The sequence below is a fragment of the Lissotriton helveticus genome, chromosome 5_1, assembly GCF_964261635.1.
Source record: "Lissotriton helveticus chromosome 5_1, aLisHel1.1, whole genome shotgun sequence".
In the NCBI taxonomy this organism is placed as follows: domain Eukaryota; kingdom Metazoa; phylum Chordata; class Amphibia; order Caudata; family Salamandridae; genus Lissotriton; species Lissotriton helveticus.
The window spans coordinates 1,896,272,230-1,896,297,361 of NC_136065.1; the positions used below are offsets into that span (position 1 = coordinate 1,896,272,230).

Here is a 25,132-nt window from a genome sequence, read left to right on the forward strand (position 1 = left end):
GAGGTACTGAGTTATGTATAAACAGGAAGTAGATTCATAGCATTTGTTAGTAGCCAAGAATGGTTAAATATTGGATCGGGCCAATTTTTACAATGTACTAATACTGTGTATGCTACAAGAGAGATCTGGCCTACGTTCCGGGAAGCACTGGAAACTACACAGACAAAGGTGGCAATGCTGTCCTTAGCACAGTGCTAAAGAGTAGTAGCTAATATATATAGGACACTGACACTTGTCAAAAGAGGAGTTACAGTTCCTGAAAATGCATTTCAACTAAAGCGATTTTTAACAATCCAGACTTTGATTTTGTCTTCATGTTGATATGCAACCCTACGCTATGAAATATAATAATGTTCTCTTCAATGGTAGAACCATAATAACTTACATATTCCATGCCACATGCCAACGGTTTGCTTCACATGTGTTAATATCATGGTCATTTACGCGCACTAGAATACATTTTTTGCTTAGCTTTCCAAAACTCATATAAGTAAGCGCAGATTTCACCTCCACCATAAGTCACTGACCATTTTTAAAAAAAACTTTCTTGTGTTGCATACCTGTCACGGACCTACATTAACCGTGTTTCAAGGCTAACGAGCTTTTGAAGCCTCATAAACTCCACCCAAGTTCCCCTTCGGCTAGAGGGCATACGAGCCTCCTATTAACTAATGGCGGTACTGAGTCATGTGGACCTAAACTAAATATACTAATTTTCCATGTAATATGACTTCTCATATATCAGTACCAAAGGTCGAACATGATTGCGCATATTGTGGCTTTTACGTGCACGTTTGTAAACCAGCCCGTCTTTCATAAGCATACCCGCTTCCGTTTGCATCTCTTGAGTCAATCCCTTTTTTCAAACAAGCCATGGATCGACACAACCCGTGTCTCCATGACAACAAACTCTAAGCCTAACATACTCCAATCGTGGCGCCCATTGGTCGATTGGTAGACGAGCTTTCCACCAGCATCCAACGGCGACACCGCGTGACGTGGCCCTGCTCCCTTCCAAACATTTTCTTATACTCGAGTTCCATTAGCGATCAGCTTGTTACTCGGAACACAGACGAGAGCGAGGTAAGAGCTCCATGGGCCCCATTTTAGTGTAAACGCTAGTGAGACATTTCGTACAAAGTCGGACCCCTCTCGCTTCACTATGCCACTGTAGTTTTGTGACACGTTCCTGTACAATCGATTCGAACCATTGATTATGTAAACGCCACTGCAGTCTTATAAAACACTTTCTGGTGACACCCTCGCTCCATTATGCCACTGTAGTTTTGTGACACGCTCCGGCATGAATAATCAAGCAGAGTTGATTCGAACAATTGAATACGTAAATGCCACTGTAGTCTTGTGACACGCTCTCTTCCAGTAGAGTTGCAATTGATCTTAATCACGGGCGCCCCAAGGTGTAGTATATGCCGCAGCGTCAGTCTTCTATGGACTATACTCTTAACTTATTATCACATTAAAGGCAATTTTGCATGCAGCTTTACTTATTCTTGTATTTATTAGTTTTCCAGTCACACCTAGAGCTGGTGTCACCGCCCTTTAATAAAACTGATGCGTCCACGGCATACGTCGTTGCCGAACATCTCCGTGTCTTGAATGCGGCAGATTTTTTAATAAAGTCAGCGATTTTGTAATGCACACCTTACCTTGTGTCTCAACAATTGACACACCAGTTTCCCTGATTTACATCCTTTGTCATTCATTCACAGACTCTATCTTGTTGACTTTTCAGCAACACATCGGGAGAGTAATGACCCCGGATTATTATCGTTTATCACTGTGAATCCACATTCAGACTCTGTCCAGTTGACTTTCTTAGCAACACGCAACGGGAGAATAATTACCCCACATGTTGATCGTCCATCACAGTGAGTCTCCTTTTTTCACACGCTTAATTAGTTAAGGAAACTTTGTGTCACCATCTTTTTGTAACACGGAGTATGTACATCTCATTACAGATACCAGGGAGCGGCCTGCTGCCAACTAGGATCGTTCATTAATAGTTCCTTCCCTAAGTAGGTACCTTTTTGGCCACCAACCTGAATAATTCACCACATTATACTTCATGCATTGAATCCATTTTATTATTTCCAGGTGCTCCATACACCATCATGTCCTGACGAAGTCCCCATAATGAGGAACTAACAACCCTTCATCTAACAGGGGTCGAAACGTAGACTACTACACACCCTCAAACTCATAAGAATAGAAGAAATCAATTCATTTTGACCTATGTGTTATGACTATAGAGGAACTATGGACCTATATTAGGCTGTAAAGGTTCTACTGTATGCAATTGTGCCTATGTCACAACACCTTTACCCTGTCCCTCACTCATCCATTCACCCCCAATTTCCCTATAAACCTTCTTTTTTCTTTATTACACTGTGAGCACTGTAAATATCACATGCAATTGGAGTATACTTAAGTAGATTCATGGATTAACATTAATGCTTTGAATTACAAGAGCATCTAATGAATGTTTCACTTATGAAGAATAAACCTTTGTTCCTGGTGAACATATTTGGAACTGTTTGTGGTGCATTGTTTTGTGTAAATTTAAGGTTACAGATACTACTACGACCCTTTCTCAAACGTACTGTTATTATGACCTAGGTCGGGTAGTTTTATGGGTTAACCCCGTTAAAACTTAACACAGTCTGTCTTTGAAGCCTTAGATGAGGGAGACGGAAAGTTAGAGCAAATGGAGACCAGTCTTCATTTCAAATATTATTCTTGACAATAAATTTGTTTTTCTTGTTCCCACAATGTATGACTAATAAACAGCAAATGCTATTTTTTTCAGCGGACAGGAGCTTATGGAACTTGATGCCATTCACCACGCGGGACTTTTCTGTACGATCTCTGGCCGATAGACTAGGAGATCTAAATTACCTTATCTACGTGTACCCAGACAGGCCCAAGGATGAAGTGTACTCGAAATACTACACGCCGGTCCTGTGCACTCGTAAGTCTATGTCATAAGCCTGTATTTATAGCACATATTAGAAAAATGTATTAAACATTGGAACAAAATGTTGTTTGCTTTCATCAGATAATGTTTAAGAAGACAGCCATTGATTAAGTGATATGTATCAATTGAATTATAAAAGTTTTTGTAAAACACTGCCTTTCTGATACGATTTTGGCTTTAATTTTCTCTGGTTGGTTGTTCTAGTTGAAAACTGTGATGTACTGATGGGGTATATGCCTTTCTATTTATGATCACTCAAATGTTCCGCATCAGATGGAAGCTTCTAGCCACGGAGTCCTTACCTAAGAATAATCCCCAGATGTCAGTCGGGATCTGGACATTTTCGAGCAGTAACCCTGAGCGTCGGTAGGTGGTGGTGTTCACTCCGCATTATCTGCGATGGAAGTGACATACACAGTACCTATAGAGGGGCCACGCCGAATCAGTTATTTCCTTTCCACACCTGATAGCACATATCCATGAAGAGCAAACCCTCAGTCACTTTTTGTGTGACTAATTTCGACTTTTTGTCTCCCACTTTTTTGAGGAATACATTTTTCCTGGTGTGACAGGATGTCCCCCAAGAAGTTGGCTGGTTTCAAACCATGTGTTTGAAACCGACCCCCATAACGCCTGTGAGGATTGCCGCACCATGCACCCGAAGGCGCTGAGTGAACGCTCCCTCAAGCTCCTCACCACTCAATGTCAGACGACACAGCGACAATCAGGATCCCAGTCATGTGGAAGGTCCCAGGACCACTTGCGGAGCTGCACTAGACGGTCGTCATTCCAGTCGAAGTCACTGTCGGGTATGTCGCTTAAAAAGAAGAAATCTTAAGAAGTTGTGGATTTCTCTGCTTCCGTCCAAACCCTCAACCTAGACGAGGGAGAATTGGCACTCTAAGCCCGTGTCTACCGAGTCCAAACCAGGGTTGGCTCTGTGCTTCCCGGATTTTGCCAATTTAGAGAATCCTATGAGGCCATGCACCTCATATTTGGGTGGCGGACCCCTCTGCAGTGCCTTCCGGCCCAATGGGTTCAAGAGGGAACCCAACTGGATACCCGCCTATGGGTATGCCCTTGGCGCCACTCATGCTCCTTGGATCAAGTGCTAGATTTGGAGTGACACCGCTAGTGATCTCTCTGGCCCCTGCTCCTGAACTGATGCCCATTGACGATGCCATCCCCATCGTACTCAACTCTGACAAGGATAAGGATCAGCGTTGCAGGAAGCCGGTCCTGAGTCATACAGAGTAATGCTGCCAGGTCAGAGCCCAGGGCCTTTTGTTGTTGACAGGCCTTGGACAATGGACGGGATATGGCCACCTTGATGAATATCGAAACCCATTGGTTGATACCGAGGACGCCTCCTGGTATGAAGATCTAGTGGATGCCAGTGGGTTAGACACCTCACTTGGCACTGGTCTGGTCTCCTGTCGTATTGTGGCTACAGAGGAGGGGGCCTTTTTCGCTATGGTGGTGCATAGGTGGCTGAGGTCTTGGACCATCAGTTGCCCTCAGTGGCAGTCCAGACTAATGTCTTGACAGGTGCTACTGCTGGGATCTGCCGCTCTGAACCCTTGCTCACCTTTAATGAAGCCCTCACTGACGTCCTCCTCAAGCCTGGTTCAAGCTCTGCACCCTGGCTTCTGTGCAGAGGACAATTTCCTGCTGCCTCAGCCTGCTCCAAGGGACCCCAATTTCCTTACCTAGCACTCCACTCCAGAGAGCTTGGTGGTCCAGGCCTCCACTTCCAGAATCAGCCCTGGTGCGTTACCTTCCACTCCACCAGTTTCGGAATCCAAGACGCTGGATGCCTTTGGAAAGAGAATGTTCTCTTCTGCCAGCCTAGCACTGCAGTCGGTGAACACTGCTTGCCTCTTGGGCTGTTACTCCCACACAATCTGGGACTCAGTTGCGCAAGTACTCGCTCAGGCTATTGCCGACGGGAGGATTCAGCAAAGTTTGCTAAGCAAAGCGATTTCTTTGTCTGTGGTCCTTTGGCTCCATGACTGGCCAAGTACTTCTGGTTTTTCTGGGGATGTTCGAGCAGTGCTATGGAACATGCCCTTTGATGGCTCCATCTCTTCTGAGTGAAGGCAGAGCGCTTTAAGGACGCCAAGGCTACAGCCGGGTCCTTGGGTTTCTCTATAGCCCCTCATCATCCCCAGTCTGCCTTTCGTGGCCACAGAAGGGGTGTCCAACTGTGTGAATACTCTCCCAGCCACCACGGAGAGAAGGCTTCCACGCCATTTTGTGGCTGAGGATGCAATTCCTACATCAGACAGGTAGTTAGATGTCCGGCCGATGCACCACTCACCCAGAAGCCTCCATGCCTCTTTAGTTTTCCCTCCTACCATCACCGGCATCCAATGGGGGAGGATATACTATCACCTGCTTCACTGGGGGTAAATAACATCAGACTGTTGGGTACTACAAATTGTACAAATGTGCTGCTCCATTCCCTTTGTGGGTACCCCTCTAGCCATGCCATCCACATTCGACTGGTTGATGGAGGATCATCTTTCCTTACTGTGTTGGGAAGTGTCTGCTTTCTTGGCCAAGGTAGCAATAGAAGAGGGTGCCAGCATCAGAAGTAGGCAGTGTATGCTGTTATCGCTACTTTCTGGTGCCCAAGATGGATGGAGGCATTCATCCTATACTCGAGCTGTGCCTTCTCAATCTATTCCTCAAACAGAAGAAATTTAAAATGCTCAAGCTCACTCAAGTTCTATCTGCCCTGGGTCCAAGAGACTGGATGGTAGCAAGGGATGTGCAGAATGCATATTTTCATATCACCATTATTACCGCCCACAGACGTTAACCTGTGGTTCGCAGAGGGCCAGGGACACTTTCAATTTGCTGTTTTCCCCTTTAGCCTCACCAGCGCCCCTCAGGTTCTCACCAAGGTGATGGCGGTGGTTGCAACCCCTACGGTGGTTCGGGGTTCCAGGCTTCTACCTCAATGATTAGCTGTTTAAGTCGGGCTCACCACATGCAGTCTTCACTCACCTCCAGTCTACGGCAATCCTTGCGCATTTGCTTGGGTTCACTATCAATATGTCAAAGTCACACCTGATTCCCTTACAAATGCTCCCTTTCATTGGAGCTGTTCTGCACACAGTGCAGCTTCAGGCCTATCCTCCTGATGTTACCCGATGTTACAGCATGTATTCTGAGTTTCGGTGAGACAGACTCTGATGCTGTTGGGCCTCATAGCCTCCTGCTAGTGAAGCATGCCCGCTGGCATATGCGGGCTCTACAGTGGGACTTGAAGTTCTAATGGGTGCAGCATCAGAGCAATCTCTCTAACCAGGTCCAGATCTCGCAGGGAAATGCAACAGATTTGCAGTGGTGGCTAACAAACTGCAGGTCAGTTGCAGACCCCCCTCCCTTCCCCAACCAGACCTGACTGCAGTGACAGATGCGTCACTTCTGAGTGGGGTAGCCATCTGAGGGAGGTGGAGATCTTAGGTCTCTGGTCTCCGGCAGAGTTTGCGCTCCACATTAATTTGTTTGAGCCTCGTGTTGGTCGCTTCACACCGAAGGCCTTTCTGCCCCTCCCCCCTTCAAGGCAAGGTTGGTGCTGGCATTCTCAGACAACATTACTGCAGTGTGAAACTGCAACACGCAGGGTGGGGTGGGGTCGTTGACCCTTTGTCAGGTGGCTCTGTGCCTCTGGACATGGCTGGAACACCAGGGCATCTCCCTGGTAGTTCAACACCTGGCTGGCTCTTTGAATGCCATAGCCGAGAAACTCAGCCGTCGAAGACTAGCCTAGCAGATCTCGAGTGGCATCTCCACCCGGAGGTGGTGCAAAGTCTCTTTCAAGAGTGAAGAGAGTCTTGGTTAGATCTGTTGGCCTCCGCCGAGAACACGAAATGTCAGCAGTTCTGCACCCTGGAGTTTCGAAGGCGTCGCTCACTTGGAGATGCCTTTCCGCCAATACTACTCCTGCCCGCAGCTCTCAATAATATCAGGAACAACTGGACCCAAGTTATTCTTCTGGATACGGATTTGGCACAGAGAGTCTGGTATCCCGAGCTGTTGAGCATGAGCATCTGTCCCCTGGTCAAGCTCCCTCTTCTGGAGAATATTCTGTAGCACACCGTCCACCTTTATGCATGGAGATTTGAGCAGTGACTCCTGACAGCCTTCGACCTTCCTCCCGAAGTCTGTGAGGTTATTCTCGCAGTGAAACATCCCTCCACCAAGGCGGTATACACCTGCCGCTGGGACATATTTGTTTCATGGTGTGGTTTCCAGAAGCTTTGATCCCCTCTGTTCTTCTTTTTGAAGTCTTATTATTTGTACGTTCTTTGGCCCAGCAGGACTCTTCTCTGGGCACAGTTAATCTTTCAGCCATCTCTGCATTTTTTCGGTTGCTGGACCAATCTTTTGTAATGAGATTTCTCAAAGGTTTGCAACACATGTTTCACCCCTCCCCCCAGGCCATTCTTCATGCTCAAGTGGTATTTTAACCTTGTCTTCACTTTCCTGATGTGCGTTGTGCGCACCTTTTGAGCTGTTGCACAACTGCCCTCTTCAGTTATTGGCCATCAACACTGCTTTTCTAGTCCCCTTTACATCAGCTAGGAGGGTCAGAGAGTTGCAGGCACTGGTGTATCTTTTATATGCTACTTTCTACACTGACAAACTGGTTCGCCAAATACATGCATCCATTTCACATAGGCCAGATCATCACCCTGCCTATCCTTCTAAGAAGAGGAGAGACTCTACCATTTGTATTCAAAAAGAGTGTTGTTGTTCTACCTTGAACCCCTCAAAAGACTTCGGGGTGGATGATCAACTCTGTGTAGGATATATCAGACCAAGAAAGTGAAGGCTGAGCAGAAACAAACCATCTCCTGATGGAAAGTGCTCAGCATAGGGCTTTGTTTAGCATTGGCTAGAAGCAACCATCTGAGGGTTTGAGCTCCTTCTACCAGAGCCAAAGTTGCGACCGCTGCCTTAGCTTGCGGAGTTCTGGTCGGGGACATTTGTCAGGCTCCAACGTGGGCTAGGCCTCCTTGCACACCTTTGTTAAGCATTATTATCTGGTGTAGGAAAGTGCCTCTTTTGACATGGTTAACCATCACGTTTTTGCCTTATGTCTGATGTGATATTGAACTGTAAGTGCACTGGAATCCACAAATTGTCACTAGGTAGTACATTTTTTGCTTGGCCTATTTTTTATAAACTTGACTGTAAGGGCCTTGGTTTAGTCCCTGAAACAACGTGGTTATAAATGTAAAAGTCTGTGCTTTAGTTAGGACAAAAGTATTCAGTGCTAGTTTTTTAAAAACTGCTTAAAAAGGTCCCAACATTAGTAAAATAATGCCTGTTTCCAATAGCCAGCCTCAGGAGCTCGACCTGACCCCTTATATGGATGCGAACCATTCTCAACGTAGAGCTATCTGTAAGGGATGTGGAATCAAAACAGGCAAAAGCCCTAAAAAGGACTATCTCATGCAACTGATAGCTCAGTTTGAGAACGATCAACCGGTACTGGTAGCCCAGTCTGAGGATCAAGATAATACCAATGAAGATGATGCTGAGGATGGACATGAGTCAGTCCCCTCAAGCACAGCTGAGACCCCCTCAGATGAGGACCTCATGCTGGAAAGACTGACTAGGAGACTGAACTTAGAAGCTTAGCTCCTGCATTTAGAAAGACAAAGAAAAGAGATGGGCCAGGACCCATCTCTGGTGGCAGCAATACAAATAATTTGGGAGAGTGGGAGTTCTGTGACTCAAAACTTCTCAAAGGATTCTCCCTCGATATTCAGAAGGTGATGACATCACCAATTGGTTTACTGCATTTGAGAGAGTTTGTATGGGTTGAATAATACCTAAACCAAATTGGGCTCTTCTCTTGTGGGACCTGCTCTCGGAGAATTGCAGGAATATACTTCTGACATTTCCTGAAAAAGATGCTGAGTCTTATGAGCTAATGAAGGGTACCCTGATTGGGTGCTTTGGACTCATCACTGAATAGTATAGAATAAGATTCAGGGAGACTCAAAAAACACACTGGGTGGAATTTTTTGACTTTTCAGTAAAAATATTAGAGGGTAACAATGTGAATAACTATGAATAGCTTTACAATTTTATCGTACAAGAACGTTTTAGAGTAATTGTTATAATGAGTGGTTACATCAGCATCTGGTAGACCTAGTTCTACCTTCTCCTCTAGAGTTGGGGAAGATGGCGGGCAACTGGGTTAAAACAAGGGTGACCAGAACTACCACTGGTGGGGAGACCAAAAGAAAGAGGCCAAAAATCCCCCCTTCAGGGAAAGATGGTGATGAGAAAGGGAAAACGAAAAATGAGCCTTTGCAGGGCCTAAAAAACCTGCTCAGGAGGGTGGGCCCAGAAACTCCTCACAGCCCAACGGAAGATACCAGGGTGAGAACTGGGATCCCATAAAGGCTTGGTGTCATGACTGTAGAGCACTAGTACACCGAACTAGAGACCCTGGCTGTAAAAACAAACCAAATACCTCTAGTCCACCTGCAGTATCTATGAGAGCTCACTGAGTCTACTCAAGTAGGGAATGTGGACTTAGCCACCTTAACTGTCTGGCCCGCTAACACGCAAAAATACATACAGCATCCTATTATTAATGGGATTAGGGTGGAAGCCCTGAGAGACACTAGTGCCAGCATCACCATGGTGACTGAGCAACTGGTGTCCTCAGAACAGTGTCTGCCTGTAAGGACCTATCCAGTCACCAATGCTAACAATGAGACAAAAACCCATCCCATTTCAATGGTGTCCTTTGACTGGTTAGGGCAGTCCCTTCATCAATACCAGTTGGTTATTTGCTTGGCAATGATTTGGAGTCATCAGCCTGGGCTGAGGGAGAACTGAGAATCCATACAGAAATGCTTGAAATCCCACACTGGGTGTGTGTAAAAACCAGAGCAGATCCCAGAGTGACAGAGAGGTGCTGGAGTCTGGAAGAATGGCCCAGCCCTCCAAGAGAAAAGGCAAGCAGACTGGGGAACCAGCGGATACTTTCACACCAGACCCTTCCCAGAGTGAAGAAGTGCCAACCCCAGAGGGAACTGAGCTTTAAGGCTGGATCCTTACCAGGCTGAGGTTTTGCCCCCAGGGCCAAATCAGGACGGCACTCTAGGGAAGAGCTAATCAAGGGACAGAGAACCTATCCTACTCTTGAAAGCCTGCAACAGCAAGCTGCTGCATAGGAAGGCGGTGATGTCTGTGGTTACCACAGGACCTATTGGGAGGAGGGAATCCTCTACACTGAGGCCAAAGACCCCAAACCTGGTGCCACTAGGAGAGTGCTAATACCTCAGGCGTTCAGAGAATTCCTCCTCACTTTGGCCCATGAGTCTCCCCTTGTAATGCCCCCAAATTCAGTATGTGAAGGAGACCATTAGTAATAGATTCCTTACCTTAGAATTACCCCAGGAGACAGACTAGACCCGTGCGCTTAGGTATATGGCACTGGTTGACTCTGCGTCCAGCGGCTGTGGTGTGGTTGCCAGGGTGACATTGCGGTGTCTACTTAGATGCTGCCCCTGCGCACTGGCGTCAGACTGGATCCGGAGTACTTTCATTTTCCGCGCCAGCCAGCACAGATCCGGAGAGAAGCTTGCCCCTGTCATTTTTTGACTTAACTTTTTTCGACTTTTGTCAACGTCTTATTTTTAGTCTTCGACTCCTGGTAGCACCAGGGTTGTCTCATCGTCAGACTGGCTTCAAGCCTTGTGACTCCTTTCACAAATTGATGTCAGTCATGGATCTGCACCTCGTGTGCCTTTGGTGCCTGGAGCGGGACCACGACCCAAAGTCGTGCTCCGACTGCCGGGCCATGAATCTGAAGTCTTCGCGGGAGCAGGGTGAGTGAGCTTTAGGCTCTTTCCTCCAAGCCTCCTTTTCTTGCAGTTCATCCGGACAAAGTGGTCCTTTACACTAGGCCATCTTTTCTGCCCAAAGTGGTTACTTCTTTCCATATAGGTCAGACCATGTCAATGCCCACCTTCTTCCTGCCTCCGCACCCTTCTAAATAGTAGGAGAGACTCCACCTCTGGACCCAAAACGTGCCTGTCCTTCTACCTTGACCGCACTAAAGATTTCCGGGTGGGCGATCAACTCTTCGTGGGTTATGTGGGCTGGGCGCCAAGAAAGGTCAGGGTGTGCACAAATGTAACATCTCTCAATGGATTGTCCTATGCATCAAAATCTGCAATTCTTTGTTGAAAAAGGATCCTCCAGTAGGACTGCGCACCAACTCTACCAGGGCGATAGCAGACTCTAATGCTTAGGGACGTGGAGTTCAGTTGCTTAACATCTAACAGAGAGCTGCATGGGCATCCCTGCACATGTTCACAAAACATTACTGCCTGGATGGCCAAGTTCGTAGAGACTGCTTTTTTGGCCGTTTAGCTCCAGGACTTTCTGGTGTGAACTTAGTTCGCAGACCCACCTCCGGGGTTGGCATTGCTGGGGCATCTGTTCTAAGGTAAGGAACCTATAACTGATGGTTTCTTTCAGATGAACAAGTTACTTACCTTCTGTAACAATGTATCTCTAAGAGACAACCAAATATACAACAATAAACTGCTTATAACATATTCATATCAGAGCTGTCCCACAGAAAAAATAACACCCTACTATAGAAATATATAAAACATTATTTTCCAAAATATTCGTCTGTTTCATTCAGTTGATATTAAATAAATTTTCAATAAATACATAAACATTTAATTCAACATGACCCCAACTTTTATTAAATACAAAAGAGTCTCAGACATAGACGAAGCGATGTGTTTAATCAAGGTATATGTCTCAACAACAGAAAAAATATATACATACATAAACAACAACCACAAAAAAAATAACAAAAAATGTTTTACATCATCAAACACAAACAATTTCACAAAGACAATACATAACAATTATAAACATCATGGACAATTTAAACAACACAATTGCGCTGACGCGCTTTTTGGAATTCCATGTACCATCCTTCATCAGGGCGCTGATGGTATATTCAATATTTCAAAAAGCCTGATACATTTATTTCATTAACAATTATTGTTTAGGCTTCGTCAGTAAAATTCAATAGTATCCTTGGGAACAGGCATAGCATCATTAGATTCTTAAATGATTTGATAATTTTCAGTAATTCAAACATTAATTTAAAAACCCCATAAGAACCAAATATAACTACAAACTGAGAGACACAATACAGTGCAGTGAAACACAAAAAGTGCTAAAAGATAAGAAACACCAACTGTCACCACATCTAAATCAAAAAGATAATAGTACATACATTTATTATAGATTCCTTACCGCCCCACCCACCCTCCCCGTTCTGCGAACTGACTTCTAGGGATAGGGACTCGCTTCCAGGGCCCTAGTTTTGTGCTCCATTGGTCAGGGTCTTGTGTGGCTCTGCGCTTCGGGCGTGGAAAGTTGTGTCAGAACTGACATCAGCACGCAAGGGAGACACCGCGGCATCATCCCGGCGACCATAATGGCGATGACGGACTTGGAGACGACTGATGCCACCTACCGACTAGCATGGGTACGGCTACAGAGAAAAATTCTCCTGATCCAGTCTGGCACTTAGAGATAATTCTAAGGTAAGGAATCTATAATTAATGTATGTCTCTTACAGATGCATCATTACCAAACGGTAAGTAACTTGCTCATTTAGGTGACACCCCGAGACCTGATCATCAGATTCGACGGACAAGAGAAGACCAGGACCAAGAAGACCCGCTGCTCGAGAACTGAAGCCCTGCTGTAGAAGAAAAAGGTGCCAAACCCTTCCTGTTGCTTCCAGGAGTCCACTCTCACTACTGCTGAGTCATCCTGAAAACTGAAAGGACTCCAAGAACCCCGCATCACCTCCAGCCTTCAAGAAATGGATGTGAAACTCCCTTGGAGTGAAGGTATCACTCTCCTGCACACAGCAGGCGCCAATCCAGTGAAGTCCAGTTTGTGGACTTGTGGCAATTGCTCCCCAATGTCCTCCACGCAGCACTGAAGCAAGAAACGGTACAAAATCACCTGAGGGTCAGATCCTCCTCTCCACCAAGTTTGGAAGCACCAGAACCTGCCAGAGCCACGGTGTACCAATATTCGGGGTACTGGACCCCCAAAGTAAAACACGAGAAGAGTCCAAAGCACCAGAAGCAAGTACCTGTCGGGGGACATCAAGGCACCTGAGAACCACTTGCTGAGTGCCCCAGCTGTCCCATGATCGCCTCTACAAGTTGCCTGCTCCGGACTGTGAGGACCTCAAAACGCACAACGCCCGGCTGACCTGTTCGCTCTGCACCCAGCCCCACTGTCACCAGCACCGACCGACCACCTTGGCTCCCATGGTCACCAGGCCCTTGCGACCTCCCTCCAAGGAGACACACCGGTCTTATCTGTAAGTGCCTCTGTTTAGTGCCTTTTCAGGTGGCCCCATTCATCTTTGCGCACCAGCTTTCAAGACTGCCGCACCTGTGCTCCCAGCTGATCGGGAACGCTGTTGAACTTCCCCTGCTGGAACTTTAAACCTGGTCCCGACATCAACGTAAAACGAGAAGTTGAACTTCGCGAAAGCATTGCCTGAATTTCTTGGCATTATTCTACTTTTTCTCTATTGTTTCTTTGGTGCGAAATTGCGCACAAAAGTGGTATGTTTTACGAACTTTGAAAAATCGTAACTCCAAAAGGACTTACCTTAGAACTGAATGTCTTAAAAATTATATAAGAATCGACTTCATTTTTACAAATTGGTCTAAGATTTATTCTTGAGTGTGTGTGTGTCTCATTTTTTGCCTCTGTAAGTACTAAAAGTGCTTAACCCTACCCTCTGATCGGCCTAACAGCTCGCCAACACTACCACGAAAAGAGAGTTAGTATCATCTACGTTTGCCTCTACCTGCCTTTTGGGGATTTATCGCAATCTCTATATAGTGTACTTCATTTTAGTACACTGTACAGAGAAGCGGTTTCCTACACCTGGGCAGTCAGGTCTGTTGGGACAGGCATTTTGCCCATTCAGTCCTGCAGGACGTTCTGGTCTAAATTGGATTTTAGGACCCACCTGGGAAGGCACTGCTTGAGTATATATTCTTAGGTAAGGACTCTGCAGCTATCAGATGAACAAGTTACTTACCTTTGATAACGCCTTGTATGGTAGAGAATCTGTTTAGCCACAGATTCCTTACTGGCTCTCCCATCCTCCCTGCGCTATGACCTGATTAAAGGATGAGGGGTTCCCATTGTAAAGGGCCCTAGAATTTCACACCAGTGGTCAGTATTCATTGTGGCTCCACACTCGTGGCGTGGAAAGACTTGAAAATTAACTGGCGTCAGCACGTCAAGGTGGCACCTATATCGGTACCGTGTACGTCACCTCCGGCCTGGACACTGCCGACACAGAGCCAAACAACGCAACCCCTCAGTATTGAGGCTGCTTGGAAATTTGCAGATCCAGTCTGATGCCTGGGGATAATTGTAAGGTAATGAATCTGCAGCTAGATAGCCTCTACCAGATGAGGCGTTATCGATGGTAAGTAACTTGCTCTTGTAGCAGATGATGCTTGCATTTTAATATCTGCCTTTCTCTCATCATGAAATCCTCTCTTTGTTTATAACATGTTCAGTGTCTGCGCATGTGTGAGATCCTGTTGCATACTTTTCAAATAAATGCAATTTCAAATTGAAATCAAGTCTTTGAAGAAAGCAATATCTGTGAGGCCGAGACGCTGCATCTCCGCGCGGCCTGTTGCAACCCTTGGTGACACTCTCTGCCCCCCCTGAGTGTGGAAGTGCGGGATTAACCGGCGGACTTGCCGTCTCCCGCGGGACACTCGGGAAGTCGAGCCTGCTGATGCAGGCTCTTTCACTGGCCTGCACGCTTGCGCCAATTCTGGTGCAGGCCCCGTTCTAGGGTTTTGCCACCTCTGCACCAGGGAGAAATACTGAAGCTGGACTCCTGGGGCGGCATTACAGTATTACAGCAGCTGTTGCTAACGCACCCCCTCCTGCGCAGGTGTACCTGCGACAACAGGAGGCCGCTGAGCAGTAGAGGGGTCCAGGCAGCGGGCAAGCGAGCGGAGTGTCGCAGCAGGCGGAGGGGACAGAGGTCTTACAGGCTAGAGGTCTTACTGGCCAAGACTAGATGACCACAGCGACTACAGCGGCTTCACCAAATCACAACATCCTGGAGCTCCATCCCAGGGTGCAACGCAACGTCCTCCAGCCCTTTCCAGTACGTCACACTGCCACAGGTGGGGGGAGGCGGTACCAGTGCACTACAAAGCGCAGCCTCACCCCCGCGGCGTGAGTCATCAAGGAGGCTGGGCTGGGCTGGGCCAAGTTATTTGGCCTTGGCTGAAGCCATTCATATGTTCTGACCCCCGCTTTGGGAACTCGTACCCTGACTTGGACTTGAGACTGGAAATTAAGGACTGGGATTGGGATGCAAGATACAGGGGTATTTGTTATTTGTTATCTTTGCTATTTTCTGTGTGCCTAGTATTTGTTCCTTGGGACTATGGCGCCGAAGGAACTTTCTAAGAAGAAATCGATGGTGGGTCAGGGGGTGGTAAGCACCTTAGATGCCTTGTTATCAAGGGCAGAGTCCGTCCTTATTCATGAAATTGCCCTTACCAAGAGTAGACTTTATCTTGAGCCCCTTCCACCCCCTTTACAAGTTGACACTCCCAGTTGTATTGATCCGGACATTCCGCACATTTACTCTGTCCCTGGCTCCCCTACTAGATCACCTAAAACCCCGGCAACAGTCCCCCTTCCAGGCCAGGGCTCTGCGCCTTGTACCACCCAAGTGGGAAACGGTCCTGTTGTTAGATCTAAAGTGTACACTAGGAGTCAAATAACTAAAGTTTCTTAAGGGGGCAGCTCTTTACCTCAGCCCAAGAAATGGAAAGGGCTAGGTTCTGGCAAACAAATCATGCCATCATCGAAAAGAGGGCGTAGAGGTGCAACAAGAGAGGCTGTCGAGGATGGTGTGGTTATATCTGGTATCACAATGGATAATTTTGCCTTGGTTTCGCCACTTTCACCCCCTCTGTCAATTATTGATAGTGAGGAGTTCTAGTCTAAAATGGGTAAGGTTGTATCTGCTTTACTGAACCCACTGGTAAGAAAAGTTGTCTAATCTGGAAAAGGCCATTGATAAACTTGTAAGTGCTGCTTCTCCAGATTCACTGAAGTCGCCATGCCCCATAAATGTCCATCCCTCTCAGCCTTCCCTGGCCAGAACGTCTGCTCAGCCCCTTGGGACTAACAGTAGTCACAATGTTGAATTCTCTAACTCTGGCATGGGCTCTACACTGGTTCGAAATCCTGTTCCATCTAATAGTGAGGTCAACATGTGTACAGGGGTATCTCTAGCGAGAGCCAGAGACCTAACTCATATCCCATGTACACATGAACTGGACCCTAATTCTCATATAACAACGTCCCATAATAAGCCCAATCATGTACACACTGAGGTAATACAGCCTCAAAGAGTGGATGGTTCCTGCATTAAACCAGGGAGTGACACGAAAGATAACGATGTGCTTCATTTGCCTCCTGGGGCAACCCCGCATACAATAGTGTTGGCCAACGTTACTAAATTGTCTCCGGGAGCGCAGGGACACTGGTCCAGTTTGAAAAACAAATCCTCATTCGAGTTAAATAGAAGGACAAGAATAGGTAACCCGATCAATTCAAACTTCAAAATGGTGAGACGAGTTGGATGGGTAGGGAACTCGAACAAGTCTTGAGAAGGGGATTGCATGGTAATTTCTTTCGGATTACCCGACCTAGTACATGCTATCCTAGAAAGGGCAGGTAATTGGTCGATGGCGCGCACAGGGATCAGCATTCTATCTCTCAGGTATTTTTATAAACATCACTGTATGACTCATGCACCATTTAGGGGATTTCCAACGAAGGGGCAGAGGCAGGCTAGATTTGCCATCCCAGTTAAGAACCAGTTTGATGTCTTTAACCCCTTAGATGAAAATGATTGACTGCCCGAATTGAATATAGCGGGTAGAGAACCTTCTGAACATTTAGCCCTGGATGGGGGTAGTTCTCCTAAAGTTCATCCTTGCACTTGTGTGAAAGTTGCGGGGACCACTGGCATGAGAGAGGAGGATATGGACTCACCTGCGAAATCTACTACTGGTAGTTCGCACCAAGAGAGTCGGCTCACTTCTAACTTACACATAAATGAGTTGCCTATGGCTACCCCGAATGCAGTCCACGTTCCAACCCTTGAGCCCGAGGCTGTTGATTTTTATATCGAATCAAGAAGTGGGGATTTCTCAATTACAGCCATTGAAGAAACACCTACTTATTTTTTCTGTCTTGACGAGTGTGTAGACGTTTTTGATGTAGAATAGTGTTCTCAGCGTTTTGGCGGCTTGTTTTGTGTCCACTTAGACATGCACGATTGATATTGTACCTTCTTCCATGATGTTTACGGTCTAAGTGTTGTAAAAGTTATTCATTCTTATTTTATCATTGTTTCAATTTGTACATGTATGGTTTATTAATTTCAGATTTTGTTTTTGTGTTTATGGTGTTGCATGTGGGGAAACCATCTGTGATTTGTTTGTATTGGTCTACTAACTTTTGAAGTCCTTTTGTGCCAAATATAACAGATTGTTCTACAGATGTAATTAATTGTTTATCTTAATTAATATTTTAATTGTTTGAACTATGTATATCTTTTTTTTTCCTTCCTAACGCGAAATCAACACAGCGAAAGGAAACGATGGATATGTGACGCCACAGATCAAGCAGGTTGTGCCAGCGTAAGTCTTTTTCTTTTTTTAAAAGTTTTGTTTTTACATGACAGATTTGTGGTTACACTACACCTGCTAAAAAATAACAGTATACTTGGGTGTACTTTTGTTGTATCTAGCTCACTAAAGACAACTTGCAAATCAGATGGCACAACCTTTTGATTCCGATGACACAAAGTAAATTGTCCATTCATCCCTATTAATATGCAACCTCAGATGTGGTGACCGTGTTAGTGGGATAAAACCCTGATTTACTCGTGATAGATATGAAAAACAATTCTCTGTAGTAATCTTTACCATGTACAGTTCCACAGGCTTTTTTTGAGGGCTTTGACCCAGTATCATCGAATATGCACAAGCCATGCTGTGAGACAGCAATTTGCCATTGTTTCTCCAGTTTTCCTAGTTAAAAATGGATATGGCAATAATTTCTGCTTGTTCCTTGGGTGTGGGATCAAATCGCTCAACAAAATGTTGCAGGACAAAAGTGTATTTTGTTCTTGTTTTTAAAAATGACATAGAGTGCATAGTAATACTTCAACAATTATCACACCCTCCGTTTCTGAAAAAACTAGCAATAGGAATCGCTCATAGCGTGGATGGCTGTAGATACACAAGCTCTGCATATTTTTACCATCTAATTTTGGGTGTGGACAGTTGCAGGTTGTTTTTCTCTGAAGTTTCTTTCAAGTCAAAGGCTCCATCATTAGTCCACTATGCACCAGGACAAACACTCCACTTAAAATTTTTTCTTCCACCATAAGGTTTGGGAGTTCGAGTGCCAGCTACAGGACCAGTGACACTTATTTCCAGTTAAATTATGGTGTCAGCCGTCGACACTCTGATCCCAGCGATGAGTAAACTCTAGTGACTTTCTTTGGCGCTAGCCACTGAGAACTCCATTCCAAAAACCATCCACCTTCAAAGTATTGCAACAAGAACAACTCCTTGAACTGTGTTTGAGGACCCTCAGAAACAGCTGGCATCAATACAACTGAAGATTTGGGTCGTACTCGGAAAATTACTGTGGAGTGTGTTATGTAGATGACACCATTCAAGTTCTGCCCTAAGTGCAATGAAAAATCTCCCTGGCTGGACCAAAATGGGTTTGTTACCTGTTCTTATCTCCTAAGAACAACAAAGCTAATCATGCAATAAAGTCCTGCGCACTCAAAACGGAAGAAACAACAATGTGTAAATCAAAAGCTCAGCAGATGAAAACCATCCAAACGTCTGTAGTATTTTCTGGAGTTAATGTTTTCCCTTTTTTTTATTGGGTCATCAGGTATCAATTTATACAGCCAGCCGACACGTGTTTCATTGTAGACTAGGAAATTCTACAAATCTTCAGGGCTTAGTGGCTGAATCCACAATATGACAGGCCAGGTTCCGGTGATAATTCCAACCCGGAAGGGTAACCGAGTACTTGCTCAAAGGTTGATTGATCAAGTTATGGTGGTGAACGAGAATCAGCATGTATAAAATTAAACACACGTATGGGAATGCCAGAGTCCATATATCTGAATAAAATAACAGATGTTACAAGATTCCGCACCTTAGATTGTGGTGGCCATGTATTTAGAAAGCCGTATTCAACTTTATTAAGTAGGAGCACGGGTGTGTGCCCGTCGCGATTCGAGACACGTTTGTAAGCGACCTCTGCTCTGGCGTCGTAAAAAACGGTTTTACACATTGTTGTTTCTTCAGTTTTGAGTGCGGAGGACTTTATTGCATTTGTAATTCTGTGGCGTATACCACACAGATAGAGGGGTTCGTAGGGTCTCCCCTCCCTGCCAGCACCACCCTTAATACTGTTACTGGTCATAAGACCATTCGTGAATTTTGAGTGAGCGCCACTACTTCCTGTATACTAAAACCCGTTTCCGTCTTGTTAACAAAGCTAATCAGTTCTTCAGTAACGAAGAGGGTGGGTCGAGATCCTGAACAAGTTTGGTCAGACGAATATTTTCGGCGCAGAGTGAGCATAACCATGCTCTTCGAGTCTTCCTCTGGTGCAAAGACATGAGCGCATGGAGATGCTGTCCCCTGAGGCCACGGAATCTGAGCACAAGAATTTAGAGCTTTATGCTGAAAAAACTCAGGGGCCTCAAGATAAAGACCATACCATCTGCTAACATGCACAAGGAGCACCCCAGATGGTTTGACTTTGAAAACGTCCACAGGCTGAGGCAGAAAACTCCTCCTGAGGTATTCGGGGGCTAAGCCCTGACTCACACTTCAAACTGTACATATCTTAGGGTTAAGCTACAGCAGCTGGCACCACTCGACCCCGCGATCCACTCTTGAGCAAGCTTTCAACGAAGAACGCCACACTGCACCAACTATCACTGCCACTTCAACCCTGAGGCACCAACAAACCTGACTTGGAACCAAAATCTACTCCGACATCTCCACTGAGGCACTCTCCCTCTGAACCCACGACTCCAAAGTCAGACTCGAGCAAGGGGCTGATCAGGTCCATACACATTTAGAGCTAGTGATCAGTGAGATTTATGGCAAAGCTATTGCTAGACTTGAGAAAGATTTTGACCGCTGGATTCGCCTGCCTTTGTCCCTAATAGGTCGTATCTCCTTGATGAAGATGGTTGTCTTACTCGGATTTTATTTCTGTTCTTCAATATCCCGATCATTCTTCTGAAACACACTTTCCAGATTATACGCTCTCTAATGGTGAAATTGGCTTGGTCTGGTAAAAATCCGTGGCTCAAATGAGACATTCTTACACTTCCCTATTCTGTGGGTGGCCTTGGTGCTCCGGATCTAGAGTTATATTATAGAGTTGCTCCGTGTTCAGATGCACATTATTGGATACATGTCCCACAGAATCTCCCTCATCTGCAGATTGTACAGGTGGCGGTCGAACCTAACCTGCTCCCTCAGAGACTGTTTTGGAATGCTATCAGACGTAACGCCATACTAAACTCTCAATTCGACAGTGCATGCTTGGCATGACTTATTAAAAAGACAAGCTGGTGCACTTTAATACTTCCTGCCCCTATTGCCAGTGGAATGGTGCCATTGGCTACCAATGAGTGTAGATAGAGAGATGGTACAGAATTTACGGTCACTCAACATCTCCACTATGGGTGTTTTATTTTCTGATGGCAAGGCCCGTGCTTGGGCCGAGGTAGCAACTGAGGGACAGGATTTCACCCTACTCGCGCAGTTTCATTTTTATAGGATTAGGCATGCCCTGCGTGCTCTGCTTGGCGACGACCTTCAGGAACCTCCTGAATTACTTTCTCTCTCTTTCCTCTTGCGGTCTACATCTCCCAATAAGCTAGTATCTACCATATAGGATATGTCGCAAGAATTCAGGAGAACACAGTATATTAAAGCCAGGTTGGAATGGCAAAGTGATCTAAGAGTAAGCACTGGATGACGTCAAGTTAAGGTATTGCTGCAATGTCACTCTGAAGGTCTCACTAAACGGACGCATTAGTCTTTCTTTTTTCGGTTAGCTCAGACTCTTGACCCATTGTTTTGGAACAGAAGGTCCAATCTCTGTCTCTGACGAGTGTACTTTTTCTGCCGTGTTTTGTACAGTTTCTATAGTTTAATTTTGCTCGTGGTGATCCCAAGAATAACGTTCCTACTCTGCTCACAATCCTGACACTCTTGCCCATTGGAGGTCCTTTCATGGAAAATAGCCTTCCTCATTGCAGTTGCTTCCTTACCTAGTCTCAATGATTCGCAAGCATTAATAGTGGAGGAGTCTTTAATTTGAGTACACAAAGATTGATTTGTATTTAGGGCAAACCCTCGTTTTCTGCCTAAGATGTCTCCCTCTTCATGTCAATCGAATCATTGACTTGTCAATGTTTTTCCCATAACCTCAATCGGTTGTAGAAAGGGATTAACATAGTTTAGATTGTGAGCCAGCCCTCATGTACTTCACTGTCCATAACAAATCCTTTTGAAAAACAAATGTTTTCATTGTAACTGCTGGCAAGCCACACTTTGTAATGCCCAGTTCCAAGGCTAGTCTTGTTAGATGGATAGTCAAGTGTATTCTAATTAACTATGCCAAAGCCAAACGTCCACTCACTACTGTGTGTCGAGCAAATTCCACTTGCAAAAAGGGAGTCAGAAAGGCTTTCCAAGGCAACAACCACTAGCACACATTTGTTAAGCTGTAACATGGTCTACCATCTACATGTTCACCAAACACTGATGTTTAAGCATTCATGCTCAACAAATGGCACAGGCGATGCAATCTGTCCTTAAACTCTGTTCCAAATGCATTCCTCCGCAGCTCACAAAGCACTGCTTTTAGGGAGGGGGGTACTACTTTTGGTCTATGCAAACCATGTGATCTACATCAGCACATCCTGCACACAGAGAAAAGTTACTTTCCTGTAATAATTGTTTTGTATGTTGTAGTGATGTAGATTCCCAGGCACTATCCCATGTGTCCTGATGACAGCTCATGATATGATGTTTGAAACATATGTTACCTTTCAGATACACATCACCACACCAACTTGCTCCCACCCGTATGAGGGGTAGAACAAATCTAGTGTGGAGCTCCATGTCCTGATTCATTGCGGGTTTCGGAGTAGGTCTCACAAGGCACCTCAAAACCAAAATCTCTGCTTCTAAAAAAAACAAATTGTATTGTCTGTGTCAAAAAGTAAATTCCAGGAATGTGCAAAACATGTTTTCCTTTCTGTATATCATCATTTTTATAGTATATAAAATGAGTAATCACCTTGGTTGTAAGTGTCTTGTTTCTGATGGAGCTCATATCCTTGGGCCTCAAAGTATTGTCACATGGGTCCCACTAGATGAGAAGTCTGGAAAACTTATACAAGGATTACAGGTGGTCTACTTGATGCTATTGTGAGCAGGCCTGGGCGTAGTTTGTGGAGCTTTGCTAAGCGAAACTCCGCGAAGTTACAAAAAACTGCGAAATACCGCGAGTGGCAGAGTGTGGTGCGAACTGCAGTTTGTAATGATATTCCTGCAGCTCGGGTAGAAATTCTACCCGAGTGGCAGCTTGCGCTCGCAAACTTAAAGTTTGTGATCACGAGCGGGGAAAAAACAAAGCTGCAAATCTTGAAGCGGAGTTCTCTGCACTCCGCGAACTCTTCAGAGTGCGAATGCAGAAATCAGTGCGAACGGAAAGAAGTTCACTGCCCAAGCATAATTGTGAGTAGTCGTCCCTAAAATCTGTTGAACATGCATCTCATATTAAGGCAGCGACAAGCAAGGTCAGTCTTCTTAGAAGTAGGCTACACTTCTCAAGTAATAAGCACAATTTAGTGTCTTTCACCAGAGCAGACCGAGTCCAATACTCACAACACTACCAGAGTTTCTTCAGTGCGTACTGACTGGCTTTCCAGGCTTTTTGGTAGGCACTAATTCGCACACTTGGGAGTCAGGGCAATGACTAATAATTCAGTGAGTTACTCTAGAGAAGTTTCATAGGATGTTTAGCTAAACCTTGTTAAATAAACCCTTGCACGGTCTAAACAGTGCTGCTTCTGTGACTGATGAAGAAAATGCAGAACAAAGCATGACATGTTTTACATATTGACCCTGCGTTCCAGCTTCATGACAATTGTACCACGATAATAGAAATAAATCTGCACTACATTGAAAGTGAAGTTTTTCCCATTTTCTTCAACATGTTTTACCACCTGTTTGGATTCTCACGGGTACTGTGGTGTGCTCAAGGGGACATTCTAGCATCAGAGGAGCCTACAGAAAATTGCTCCCTTTAATGACTTTTAAAAACTAAAGAAAAAATGTGTTTTAATATTGTCTCCTGGCCAGAGTGTTACAGATATTGGAGAAACAGGCAGCCCTTTGTTGGTGTTATAATGGCACTGCTTGTTCCATGGCACATATACACCTTTCATGCCTATTTTCTCTTTTAGTTTTGCGACATCCTCTGCTGAACTTACACCAACAGGCAGTTACATGGATCAAGCTCCCTCACCCGCAGTGTGCTCCCAACAGCATTATAACATCTACACTCAAAGGTATGTCATGGTTCAAATGTATACAGCAGTGCACCATTTTGATAAAGTGTATAGGTTGTGATTGGAACCTGTGTCTGCTCAGTCTGCAATGCGGCAATAGCCAGAAGATCAAATGCCCTTCATTTGCAATGATGCCTAGTTAATAAAAAAAGAGCCTCGTAGTACTCCTGCTAGTTATAAAGCATCTGACATTAAAGAGCACTTTGCAAAGCTATTTTGTTGCTTCAGAAGAAGAGCGCTTTAGGTTTTTACAGTGTGAATGATGCATCTATCCTGTTAGAGCAACTTCTTTTGGATTCTGCAAAGCATTCTAAGATGAAGGTATCTTGACCTGGGCGAAGTACGAGAAGATAACTTGATCTCATCTCTAAATATATTTAATTCACTTATGCCTTCAAGTTTAGTCATAGCTTTATTATAAAGGATTGTCTCATTTTCTCTGTAAAATCTAAATATTTTATCACACAGGAGCAGTTACTTTTGAGGCTTATCCATTACATTATCAATTACTCTCTGGGACACCGAAGTAAGCATGCAACATCTTGCATTCCCTCGCATAACAATAATGTAAATGATAACAATCATGCATTATTTAGTGCAGATATATGATGCAGCCTACTTAAGACAGCATTTTTCAGTTTTCAAAATATGCCCAATTCACATGAAAATTATTCTTCAAACACTATTGCACCATTATACCTAACCTTGCATCGTAAGTAAAAGTTCAAAACTTGTAGCAAATGAAGGGAAATGCAGCCAGATGGACACTGCCTTTAAGGAGCCACCAACTTTCTTATCCCATCATGCCTTAAAGGGACAGTTTCTGCTCCTGTGACAAAGATCCTGGTACTCCGGTTATGGATTTTCAGCCTTTTCAAGATAATTAGTAATTTGCTATAACATCATTTTGGTGTCTCCCATCATTTTGAAAATCTGTGTTTACCAACATTTTGCACGCTTGATTTTAAGATTTTACAGCAGTTTACTTTGATATGCCTTCACTTTATATATGTACCATTGCAGCAAAAAGAAAGCCAAAATAGAATCCCATGGCCTTTGTTTGTTTGGTCTGTCTTCCCAACTCCAATAGAGAGGAAGAATGTCCAGTTTTTCAGAAAATGTCAAGGTGGCCCATGAACGAGATTAGGGGAAGACTTGAAAATGGCCTCAAGCATCGAAAGTACACAGCAAAAAAAGAAGAGCATGATAGAGCAGTCAAGGAAAAGGACCTCCTTTCACTGTGACTCAGCTCTCAATCAATAGGGATTCTAGAAGAGGAAGAGCCGAGGAGAAAAGGAAGCATTAAGAACAGATCATTCAACGTAAAAAAT

General features: G+C 44.9%; 1 protein-coding gene across 8 annotated transcripts in view; it reads left to right on the forward strand.

Moving 5' to 3' along the window:
• LOC144755958 (signal transducer and activator of transcription 5B) overlaps positions 1-25,132 on the forward strand; it is a 1,707,375-nt gene that overhangs the window by 1,619,603 nt on the left and 62,640 nt on the right. For all 8 annotated transcript variants that reach the window (XM_078645393.1, XM_078645400.1, XM_078645396.1 and 5 more), the window contains 3 exons: positions 2,828-2,989; positions 17,751-17,802; positions 23,697-23,801. In XM_078645393.1, the coding sequence (XP_078501519.1) occupies positions 2,828-2,989; positions 17,751-17,802; positions 23,697-23,801 (319 nt within the window). The remainder of the gene's footprint in view (positions 1-2,827; positions 2,990-17,750; positions 17,803-23,696; positions 23,802-25,132) is intronic.